The 11,450-nt window shown below is 52.6% G+C and overlaps 1 protein-coding gene across 1 annotated transcript; it reads right to left on the reverse strand.

Moving 5' to 3' along the window:
• Positions 1-444: 444 nt before the first annotated feature.
• On the reverse strand, positions 445-7,974 carry TFAP2E (transcription factor AP-2 epsilon). Its single transcript, XM_005428321.3, has 5 exons — positions 7,656-7,974; positions 5,012-5,240; positions 4,688-4,806; positions 1,552-1,693; positions 445-938 (listed from the first exon to the last, which is right to left on the reverse strand). Exons 1-5 carry the CDS (start codon positions 7,972-7,974, stop codon positions 650-652), a joined length of 1,098 nt encoding a protein of 365 aa, XP_005428378.3. The 3' UTR covers positions 445-649.
• Positions 7,975-11,450: the final 3,476 nt, after the last annotated feature.

Below are 11,450 nucleotides of genomic sequence, written 5' to 3' on the forward strand. Positions count from 1 at the left end.
TCGTGCCGTGGCTTTGGGGCTCCTCAGCCCACAGGAAAATCCACAGTGAGTCTCAGTTTGAAGCTGTAAACAAAGCCTGGACCTGCTTTAAATCCACAGCAGTTCTGCCAGCAGCTTTCCTTGGCCTGGCGTCGGGGCTGGGCTGTGCGTGGGGAAATGGGGAAGTTTCCTGGGTGTTTGCCTCAAAACCAGCAGATAAATCCAGGTAGAGCCAGGGCTCCATTCCCCTGCCCACGGCTGCTCCTGCTCTGGGTCTTGCACTGATGAGGCTTTTGCTCTTTCCTCTCAGTTTTTCACTTGGAACAAAATTCCAGGATTTCGCTATGGGTTTTTATAAAAAGCGAAATAAAATCAAATTGCACATGACTTGTCTTCCTGCATCCACGTTACAAAAAAAAAAAAAAAAAAAAAAAGGCAAAACCCCAAAGCCATCAGCCTGGCTTCTCTCACTCTCACTACGTTCATTAGCACTGCTTTCTTCTGAAATTCTTTAAATCTTCTTGTTTTTTTTTCCTGGCTTTTCTTTGTTTGCTTTATGACGTCCAAACTCAGCAGTTCAGAAAACAGTGCTCTGGGTCACCTTCTCCCCCTGGAGCCACCGCTGGTGCCGGGGGAAGCTCCCCCCGGGGGAGGCAGCGCTGTTATTTTGTTATTTCCGATGCTTCACCTCTTTGTCTGACGCTTTGGAGTCCCCGGCCGTGTGCCCGTTGCCCGTGCTGTTCATGAATATTTTATCCAGCCCCTTGAGGGACTCCACCAGGTAGTTCTGGAAGGCGGTGAGGGCAGCGCAGATGGCCGGGCCGCCGAAGCCGTGGGTGATGAGGCTGAAATGAGTCAAACAGCTCTGCACGCCGGGCTCCAGGATCAGCGAGGGGCGGCTGTTCCCCAGCGGAGAGCGATCCTGGGCTATCAGGTCTGCAAACTCCTTGCAAATTTGCCTGAAAGAGAGAGGTTTGGTCACTATAATGCACGTGGAGGGCTGCAGGACACAGTCACAGGATCACAGAACAGTTTGGGTTGGAAGGGACCTAAAAGATCATCCAGTTCCAGCCCCTCAGGCGTGGGCACCAGGCTGCTCAGAACTTCATCCAACCTAGCATTAAATGCTTTCAGGTGTGGAGCATCCACAACTTCTCTGGATGTATTTTGGGGTTCTTTTCCTGCTCTCTGCCTCAACAGCCACCTCCCTATTGGGAGTTTTTGGCTCCAGCCTGGGGAAAGCTCCTGAGTGCAGAACTGGAGCCAGAGCTTTGAAAGGGCACATGAGGCAGTACCAAAATGCTCTCCAGGGCTGGGTTACCCTCTCCCATGCAGGAACAAACCCTTCAATCCATGCAGGTCATCCCCCTTGCTGGACACCTTCCTTCCCCACAGAAGAGCAAAGTTTGGGAGCTAACGCTGAGCCCATCTCTTCCCCACAGAAGAGCAAAGTTTGGGGCATAATCCTGCGCCCATCTCTTCCCCACAGAAAAGCAAAGTTTGGGGGCTAATTCTGCCCTGCCAGGCTGCAGATCCCCAGTGCACCAGCGGCTCCCTGCCCTCTGTACTCACTTGGTAGCCAGCAGCATGTTTTTCCTGGTGTGGAGCTCCGTGGGGTCGGAGTGCTGCCGGCACAGGTACTCTGCCGCTGCCTTGGCTGGGAACTCGGTTTCGCAGACGTAGCCGAAATCCCGAGCCAGGTGAATGGCTTCACCTGAGAGCAGGACAGAAGGACATCAGCACTGCGCCAGCACCAGTGGGACTGGGAATTGGGAACTGGGAACTGGGAACTGGGAACTCCTGTAAAGCTTCAGCCATCTTGCTGTTGGGGCTCAGTTCTGGTGGGACTGGGGCCCTTCCCTGTCTCAGTGGCCACCCAAGAGCTCTCCCCACCTTCATCTCTTGCTGCAGAAACACCACTGAGTTTCTCATTCTCATCTGTAAATTAGTCTGTGTAGGCCAAATAAGCCAGTGCCAGCTCTAAACAGCAGCTGTGTCCATCCTTTGCTATGTTTTACAAGAGCATCGAGACAGTGCTGGCCTTGGAGCGGGGTGAGGAGTGACTCTGTGCAGCTGCTGCTAAAGGAAGAACAGCCGAGGCATTTCTTACTTGGGGACATCCCCTGCTGCATCTTTCCCTGCTCTTCCCAAATTCCCTGCTTGGCCTCTCCAAACTCAGAAGAGATTGAAAGGGAAACTGGAGGGTCACAGAGCGACCTCAGCCCTGTGACTGCTGGACGAGGCAGGGCAGGAGGAAGGGGCAGAAGGAAAGGGCAGGAGGAAGAGGGAGGAGGAAGAGGCAGGGGGAAGGGGGTTACATCCCCCACAAGCCCCTCGGGCTGGACGTGCAGGCAGCGTATCCATCACCCCGTGGAAATGCCCACCCATTGACGGAATTGATCCATCTCCAGGCGTCCCCGTGGAAATAATCAGAGCTGATGGCAATTGATCATGCCCAACACCCGAAATCCCGGTCGGGCAGGCAGAGCTAATTTGCCTTGCCCCCCTGCTGCTCACATGTATTAGGCCATCCATCCTAAAGCATTAACCCAGATCCCATCCCAGCCTGCCCAGCTCCCCGAGCTCAGTCTGTGGAGCCCTGTTACAGGGAAGTGTCTCTGCTCCCCACACAACAACAGCACTTTCCACTTCATCTCCTCCTCCAGAGAAAGAGCAAATAAGGTAAACCTAAAGAATCAAAATTGCAGTTGCTTGTGTGTTTAAAAAAAACAGTCAGAAAGGAATAACTGCTGAAAAACTGATACTGGGATGATAAAAAAGATCTGAGTGACCTCACTTCAGAGCCAGGGCTGGAGTCAGGATTTTCTTCCATGAGTGTGTGAGTGGCTGCACATTTTAATGTTTTTTAAAGGCAATTCGGACGCTGGATTAGAGAGGTACCAGGAGGAACAGGTCACTCTGGCTTTAGTGTTAAAGACACATTGAGCCAGATCTTGAGGAGGGGAGGCTGCAGGAGAGTGCACAGAGGGCCATGCTGGGCAGCAAGAGCCTGGCTGTGGGCAAACCTCCTCCCAAGAGCTTAGAGGTGTTTCTGGAGTAGAAATAGAGCCCTGCTGCTCCCCTAGGTCCGAGCTGGAGGTGCTCTCATGGAGCACTTGCCCAAGACAGGCCGAGTGCTTGGTGTAAGTGGTGAGGACTCCCAGGGGAGCTGTTTCTACCTGGTGCTCCCCGGGTTCTCCAGGAACATCCTCCCCATCTCTATGAGTGGCTGTGGGTCAGTGTAAGAAAAAATATTTCATTAGCACTCAAAACCCCATCCATTGACTCTTTTAAATGGAAGGCAGAGGGGAGAAAACAAATTAAGCCAAGACAGCAAATGTTCAGGGAAGAGTGTGTTTGGGGCAGAGGGGAACAAGCCAGTTTGTGTGTGCTGGGAGATGGCAGTGCAGCAGCACCTTCCTCTGGGTGAAACATCCCCTGGTTCCATCATGCTTACAAGCAGGAGGAAATTACATCCATCAAACACACACGGCACCACTTCTATTTACTATGAGCTGGGAAACAGGAACCAAAACATCAGCAGCCGCTTGAAATGAATCTGAACATTTCTTCCTTCCTTTCTTTCCTTCATTCTTTTCTTTCTTTTCTTTTCATGGAAATCAGCCTTTCATTCAGCACAACCCAACTGCCCTGGGTAACAACCTCGGCCTAATGAAGCGGGTCATTTAATTTGCAGGCGACAATGGAGATGATTTTCTATTCAGGATCCGAAGGCAGCTGCCTGCACCGAGCTGGGCAGGGACACAATGGATTCCTGAGCTCAGAGGGAGGCAGAGCTGTCATTCCATTTGTTTGCATCCCCGTGCGCTTTTCTCCCAGGATGCAGAGGCAGCATCATCATTTCCATGGTGGAGAGAAGTAGGAGGGGAGGAAGTGACCGAGTTAGGCAAGGGCACCTGACATGTCTGGGCAGGGCTCAGACATGGCTTTTCCATAGCTCTGAGGGTGGCTGCTCCACACCTGAGCACCACCTGCAAAACCTCAGAGCAGTTTGACATCTCCTTGGTGTCCCTCTCATTTCCTGGAGGAGGGAAGGACTTGGATGTGGGGCATTTCCTTTTCACAGGTGACGTGACCTGGACCTGAGCTTGGGCGTGGTTGGAAGCACCTGAGCTGTGCCGTAGGTGGGCACACGGGGCTGCAGAGGAGCTGGGAAATTCTTGGCAGCTTTATTCAGGCTTTTTTTGTGTTTGGTCTCTGTGACCCCACTGTTAAAAACAGCTCAAAGAAATGAGGGATACCCTGAGTTCAAGCCAGAAGGATGCTCTCAGTCCTGCTTGGCCCCATGAGGAGCCCTTTTCCGTGGGCCACATCTGATCCAACAGAAATGGCTGAGTTTTGGAAAACAGACATGGAAACATAGACTAGAATGGTTTGGGTTGGAAGAGACATTAAAGATCATGCAGTTCCAACCTCCTACCACAGGCAGGGCAAATGTGCTTGGACATTTTCTGGGACGTTTGCTGTCTTGGTTTCATTCATGTTGTGCCTGCTGCCTTCCCAAGAGTCTGCTCATTTAAAAGGACACATTCATGAATCGGTGTGGAGGCTTACACAGGGACATTGCCGTGCTCATTCTGTGGTGAGCACTCCATATTTTAAGTGTTCTGGTTTGTGGAAAGCTGGAAATTAAGGGGATGGAAGCTTTGGCACTCCACCCTCCATGGGAGCAGGCAGGGACCCTTACCTTCCACGAGGGACGTGAGCAGGGTGACGTTGGCAGCTTTGCGCCTCCCTGCAGGTAGATTTAGCCCAATTTTCTCTAATCTTTCCCTTAAACACCGACCTCCATTTTTTGACTTGGCTCTGAAAAAGAGAAAACCAAGAGGGAAAATAAATTTCCACGTAATTCACGTTAAAACAACCATAATCCTAGTTTAAGCTTTGAGGTTTGAAAGGAAAGAAAAAAAGCAATAAGGATACTATTCCTTGTTGTACCACACACCAGAATTTCTCAGCTCTTTATCTGAGGCAAGAGCTGGTGCTGAACGCAGACCTTGGGGCAGCTTACCTGCGGAGGACCCCGCCGAGCAGAGAGGCGTTGAGACACTCGGGGGGTGAGAGCCTCCTCTGCACCTCCCCGACCGTCACCTTGTACTTGGAGGTGGAGCTGAGGAGAGACAGGCGGCCGGGCACGGAGCAGAAAACCTCGTTGGGATTGGTGACCCCTCCAATGAGGCCGTCCTTGTTCATGGACAGCGTGGAGATGGTGGTGCCGTTGGCCTTCGAGGTGATGGGCACTGGAGACAAGGGAGAGGGAGAGAAGAGGAGACCATGGCTGAGAGACCCAGGCTCTCCAGGCAGCTCTCCAGCCCCTCCCAGACAGCAGCACGGCAGCTGGCATGTCTCATTAGTTCCTTATTTTCCTCAGTGAGAGAAGCGAGGTGGGGTGATGAAACTAAACTAAATAAAGGTTAAAGGAAAGGAAGAAGCCTGGACGCTGCCCTGCGTTCCCACACCTCCCAGCCCAGCTGTAATTAAAGCCAAGGTTTGGGCTGGTCTCCTGAGGATTGTCCTCAGTGTGGCTGACCTGTGGCCAGCTGCCCTCCCTGTCCCCTCTGGGCGCTCCATGGAGGTGGGTGGCCAGGCAAAACGTGGCTGGTCCCACTGGCCAGGATGCCAATCCTCTGCAGGGATTGCAGCTGCAGCCCAGCTCTGTGCCAGCACACACTGCATCCCAGCAGGATCAACCACCTCCATTCCCTGCCCCAAACCCAGGAGCTGCTGGGCTGGCCGAGAGCTCTGCTTCCATTATTTGCCCACAGGAACAAGGGGAGAGAGTTTCTTTGCCTTCAGCTCTAGGATTCACCCCACAAATAGCCACAGCCCTAAACTTTCATCATCCCTGGCTTAAAGGAAGCTTGAGAAGATCAAACTCAATTAATCCAGCACAAACTTCCCTTTGCTTAATGGGAAAAAGTCAATTAACACAAGGTTAGGCAGGCACTGGTAACTGCAGCATCTCATTGGGCCTATGGCATCACACCAGGGCAAAGGGGCTTGGTTTTCCCATTTGGCATCCCATAAGAAACATTCCTAGATGCAATAAAGGTTTGTGAGTTAAAACTGTGGGTGAAACTTGTGCCAAATCTCTTTGGGTTTATGCTCTAAAATTAATAACCAATTTAACTCAGGGGGAAAAAAAAGCAGGTTTTGAAAGAATCCAAAGATCATTTCAGGCCTGGCATTCTTTGTGCTTCCTCAGCAATGACTGTTCCACTGTCAGATGGTTTCTGCAAGTAATGCAGATGTGACTGCCATGGTTTATAAAGGAAATTCATGTGGCCAAAATGAAACAGCAGCCCCAGGATTAACCAGGGAGGGTTCATGGACTGGACCTATGAGGGGGCGCTTACAATCGGCATATTGTAAATCCAGCTCGACGACTCGCTAGCATGGCAATAAAAATCAGCACATGCTACATAAAAATGACTCATGTTTTAAGGCTAAAGGATGAATGGGAAGGAGCTGAGGGAAATGGAGTTTCCTCCCAGCACAAAACTTGCACAAAGTCACGGAGCAAAGGGTGAGATGCACCAGTGCCCTGCTGGAGTTGGCAGCTGCAGTCAGCGTTTGCCATGACTGAGGCTGGTCTGGGGCAGAACAAACACAGGAACATCCCCCTGAGACGTAGGAAACCAGAACTATTTCCAGGAAGGAGCAACTTCAAAGCTTTCTTCCGCAGTCCCAGAACAAGTTAGGTCAGTCTCCAGGGGATCCCTTAAAATCAAAAGTCAGAGCGTGGTTTGCAAATATCCGTGCAGTGCTGCTGAGCTGGGAGGCCCTGCAGGGTCCCAGCGATGGGGTTCTGCTGCAGAAAGGGTCACCCCCAAACCAGACTCCCCTGGGGAGCAGGTGTTGCTTGTAGTGTGGTGTGAAGAGCTGTGTGTAACTGATCCACTCTGTAACCTGGATTATATTTGGGTCCATCCGTGCATGCCTGTGATCATGCCGTGGCTGCACTCAAGCTGCATGCGTGGCCAGGGATCTGCACACCCGAGGGACAGCAGAGCCATGCAGGGAGAGGGAGAGGGCTCGTGCCTCACCACACATCCATGGGACACAGCATCTGGGGAGGAGGCAAACCCAGCTGGAACCAGTGTGACTTAACACCAGAGCCTATGGAGAAGGATGGGATGCAGCTCTGGGTTTGCCAGGCAGTGACAGGGAGGCACAGGGGATGTTGATGTGCAGCATGGAGACACAACACTTGGGAAACACGTACTGGAGGTTTTAGGAATGATGCTACTGTCAGAAACAAAGCCCTGGGAAGCTGTGCCCTGGAGCTGACTGCTGAGAAGGGTGAAGCCCAGCACAGCTGGGTCAGCCCAGCTCTGTGCCACAAGCAAACCAGGCAGGCACCAGCACTGAGCGTGGATTTTGGCATTGCTCTTCTGCCTCGAAGCCTCAGCCGAGGCCACATCCCCATCACTCTGGGCACGTGCAGGTGGGGGACAGGGTGGCTGTGTCACATAGAGCTTGTGCCCTCACAGGGGATGTGAGGGAGGCATGGACAGGCAGCAGTGCTGGGAGCTGAGCCGGGCCCCGGAGTCCTGCAGCAGTGCTTCATCCATTGGACAGCATTGCCTCAATACAACAAGAATAAACAAAGCCACATTCGCCATTAATCACGAATTATTGTTATTGAGCCTCACCTGCTGCTGTTTGCCTGGTCTGATCTGCAGCTTGTTTGCCCATAAACATGCTGCAGGAGGGAGACAAGCTACCATTAAAGCCTGACAGCTTTGTTTCCTTGGCTTTTGGGGAACCAAAATTGTCTCTTGTCATCTGAGTAAACCAAAAGTCCCCCTCGATCTTCAGTTGCTGCTTTCCCGCTCCCGCAAGCAGCAGGTGATCGGAGCACCTGAGCCAGCCTGCAGACAAGAAGGAAGCATGAGAGAGGTGCGGGCCAGCAGCCCCGCGCCCCGGCGCCGACCCCCGAGCTGCTCCCACAGCCTCCTGCCGAGGGCTCATCCCGGCTCCGGGGCACAGGAGAGACCCCTCGGGGCACAGGAGAGACCCCTCGGGGCAGAGACAGGGTCTGCCCGGTGAGCTTTGAGGCACTGAACAGCCCCGATGTGAGCGGGGAATTGCAGAGCCCCAGAGAAGGAGCAGCCAGGCACAGCAAGGACCGGAGAGCCGCCCGTGCGGGATGGAAATATCACATCGTGTCACTGCACTCGTCATCCCTCCTGTGGGATCAGCCATAGGAGACACCTGGTTTTGGCAGGTAGGACATCACCTCTCCCACAGTGACCCGGCTCTCCCTCCCTCGTCCCCCTGGCAGGAGCTTGGGCAGGCTCAGGTCCCGCTCCTGCCCATGGAAACCCAGAAACACATCCCAGAGATGCTCGTGCACACAGTGAAAGACCAACACGCTGCAAAGGCTGATGAGGAAGGGTTGGATGGTGGTGCCCAAACAACCACAGCTCCAGCCCTGCCTGGTGAGCGGGATGGGGCACCCCTGGGTCACCCCAGCCCACCCCAGGAAGCTATAAATGGCTGGGCACAAGTGGGAGTTTGGGTTGATTCAGCCAAAGAAAGGGGAAGAAGGAGACCTCAGACCTTTAAAAACTGCTCAGAGCACTCATGGGGAATGCAAGGTCCTCTTTGTTATCTGTTCTTATTATTTATCACTTATTATTTATTGATTGTTGATTGTTCTACTCTGTCCTCCTCCTTTTCTTAAGCTGCCTGGCATTTCTGAGAGGGTTTTTCCCCTGGAAGTGTTTTTTATTCAGATTAATCCTGCTACTTCTAAATCAGCAAATTCAGGTGAGCTTGGCTGCAGATTTCAAAAACTGAAGCCCCTGTGAAGCATTTTAACCTGCCCTGGGAATGCTGCAGGTGGGCTGGACACAGGTAAGCACTGGCACAGGTCAGAGGGGTCAGATCTGAAAGGAAAAACAGATTTTGGAATAAGGTTATGCTGGCAGACCTCAAAGGGCTTCACACATTGCTGATCCTCAGCCCAGTGCTGGTGCAGCTCCAGCCACCCAAGCCACTGACTCACTCCTGACTCAAGGCAGCTCCTTAGTGCAGCTGGGGGAAAACTGAGGCAGAGAGCAAGTTAAATGATTTACCAGAGCTCAGGAACATGGGCATGATGTGTGTGTGTGCAATTCCATGTGGGGGTGCCTTTCTAAGCAATCCAGGTTCAGCTGTTGCCCAAGTGTTGGGAAGTGCTGTGCTGCAGGCTGGTTACGTACAGCCGCTGTTTTCATAGCTCTGGATTTTCTGTAGGAAGCAGTGAAATCGAGCTGTTTGTCACCCCATCATCTTGGCTCCTGGTGCTGTGGGATTTGGAGAAGGGCAGCACGGCAGTAACAAGCACACAGCAGAATCTTGCCGAGTGTGGGGAGGGAAATGATCCTCATTTCTTCTGTACACCTCACAGGGAGCTTTTCCATCAGACTCAGCCTCTCACTGCAGCCTGGAACTTCACAGGGCAGGTGCCATTTGCAATCTGTTCTATTCCAGGTGTGTGTGAGCAGCGCTGGAGAGACCCAAACTCCCAGTGAGTCACTTGCCCCTGTGCTTGGAGCAGGTACCCATGACTCCATCCTCCCTGTGAACCTCAAGGTCTGTGATCTCCCATCAGAGGAGCCTTTTGTGTTGAGTCAGATGATGAACCTTCAGAACTTCATTTGCTGTGGCCCAAAACACCCTGATGCAGAGAGTGATTTCCAACAAGTCCTGGTGTCCAAAAACACCAAGGGTTTCATCCCTTGACTTCCCCGAGCTGCAGAACGCCCTGCCTGCCTGGGGTTATCTCTTTGCATCTGGCACAGCCAGAATGAAATTGTGTTATGACACAGGACAAGTCACTATCCCAGTTTGGGCTTGACTGTCTCCAGCAGCAAATTGCAGATAATAATATAATAATGTCTACCTGGGAGGGATGTTATGATACCCAATTAAAACTTTCTGAGTAATCTCTGGTGGGAGATTTCTCCAGGTGAGGAGTCCTTGGGTGTTGAATGCACCAGGAGGAGTTGGTCCAGCCCCTGAGCACGGGATGTGATGATGCCCCTTGGAGCAGACAGGCAGTGGGAAGGCAATTCCATGAAGAACAGGAGTCCCACACCTCCAGCGATGCTGCAGCCCATGGGATGGGATGTCACAGCCTTGTCTCCCTGAGGGGTTTTCAGGAGACAGCCGGGAGAAAGATAAAAACACAGGCTGGATGGATTGCTCAGCTATGAATCCAGTGAATGGAATAAGGAGCATCATGCCTTCAAAGGGTCCCAAGAGAAAGCGCAAAGTTTCTGCCACTTCTGGCTTGCAGAGGTAGATCCTTTGGCTTTTAAGTTTAAGAGGTAAAAAGGAGGAGCAAAACAAACCCATTCTTCAAAGGCTTTTACCTAGAAAACCTTGGAGAATTTCCTGGTTTTGCCCAGTGAAATCCAGCACGAGCCGATCCGCAGCCCTGCGCCTCCTCTTCCTCATCCTCCCTCTTCCGCACAGTCCGGGCTGAGGATGCTCCATCCCTCAGCTCCTGCATTCCTTCTCCTTCCTCATATTTGTTCACCAAAGTTTGTGGGTGAAATTACCATTGTGATTCCTGGAAATGGGCACTTTGAAATGTAAATATTCGGTGAAAAAGGTGCAGCTGCAGCCCGGCTCAGTCTTCCGTGCTGGGATTGCCGGAGCTGCAGGAGCCGGGGTCCGTGCTCAGGGCTGGCAGCAAACCATCGATTTTTGGGTTTAAGGGAAAGGAAACTTTGCCTACAAAAAGAGAAAAATACGAAGTACAGACTCGTTTCCATAGGAGAAATGCACTGCTTGCTTGCAAAATTATCTGTAAGCAGGAAAAATTGTGGTACTTGGGAATTGAGTTGCTTATCGCGGTGTTATTTGTTCTGTTCCATTTCCAGCTGGAGCTCGGGGTGCTGTAAGGGGAAAAACAGGTCCAGAGGGAACATGCAAATCGCTGCCCGTCTTACAAGTCTGTTTTCTTCTCTCTCCAGATACACTGCAGGTAAATTCTCTTCCTCGGAAAGGCGGAATCCCTGAATATCGGAGCTTTTATTGCGACATCCCTTTAAAAGTGGGAGTGTGCTACTGTAGAGGCTGCATTTTAAAGAGGTAGCAGTGAATCGCCTTAGGAGACAACCTGGGACAAAGCAATCGCTCATCTTCAGGCACAACAGCTCTGTCTCCAGCCCCCCACCAAAGCCTCTGAGCCCCCCGTCCCTCTCCAGGGCCGTGCCCCGGCCGGCTCGGCCGCCTCGGGCATCGCTGCGGGGCAGAGCTGAGCCGTGCCCCGCACACCTGCGCCCTCCAAACCTGCCGCAGGTGCCGAGGTTTTGGTTCCACGGCTCTGCAGGTGCAGCGGTGACAGCCCCAAAGCCCCGGGCTGTTCCCTGGCCGGGGGTCCCGCTGCTCTGACCCGCTCCGGGCCCAGGCTGATGGATGTTTGTGTGCAGCCCCTGATGGAAGTGCTGCAG

This window comes from Geospiza fortis, unplaced genomic scaffold (assembly GCF_000277835.1).
Source record: "Geospiza fortis unplaced genomic scaffold, GeoFor_1.0 scaffold289, whole genome shotgun sequence".
NCBI lineage: Eukaryota > Metazoa > Chordata > Aves > Passeriformes > Thraupidae > Geospiza > Geospiza fortis.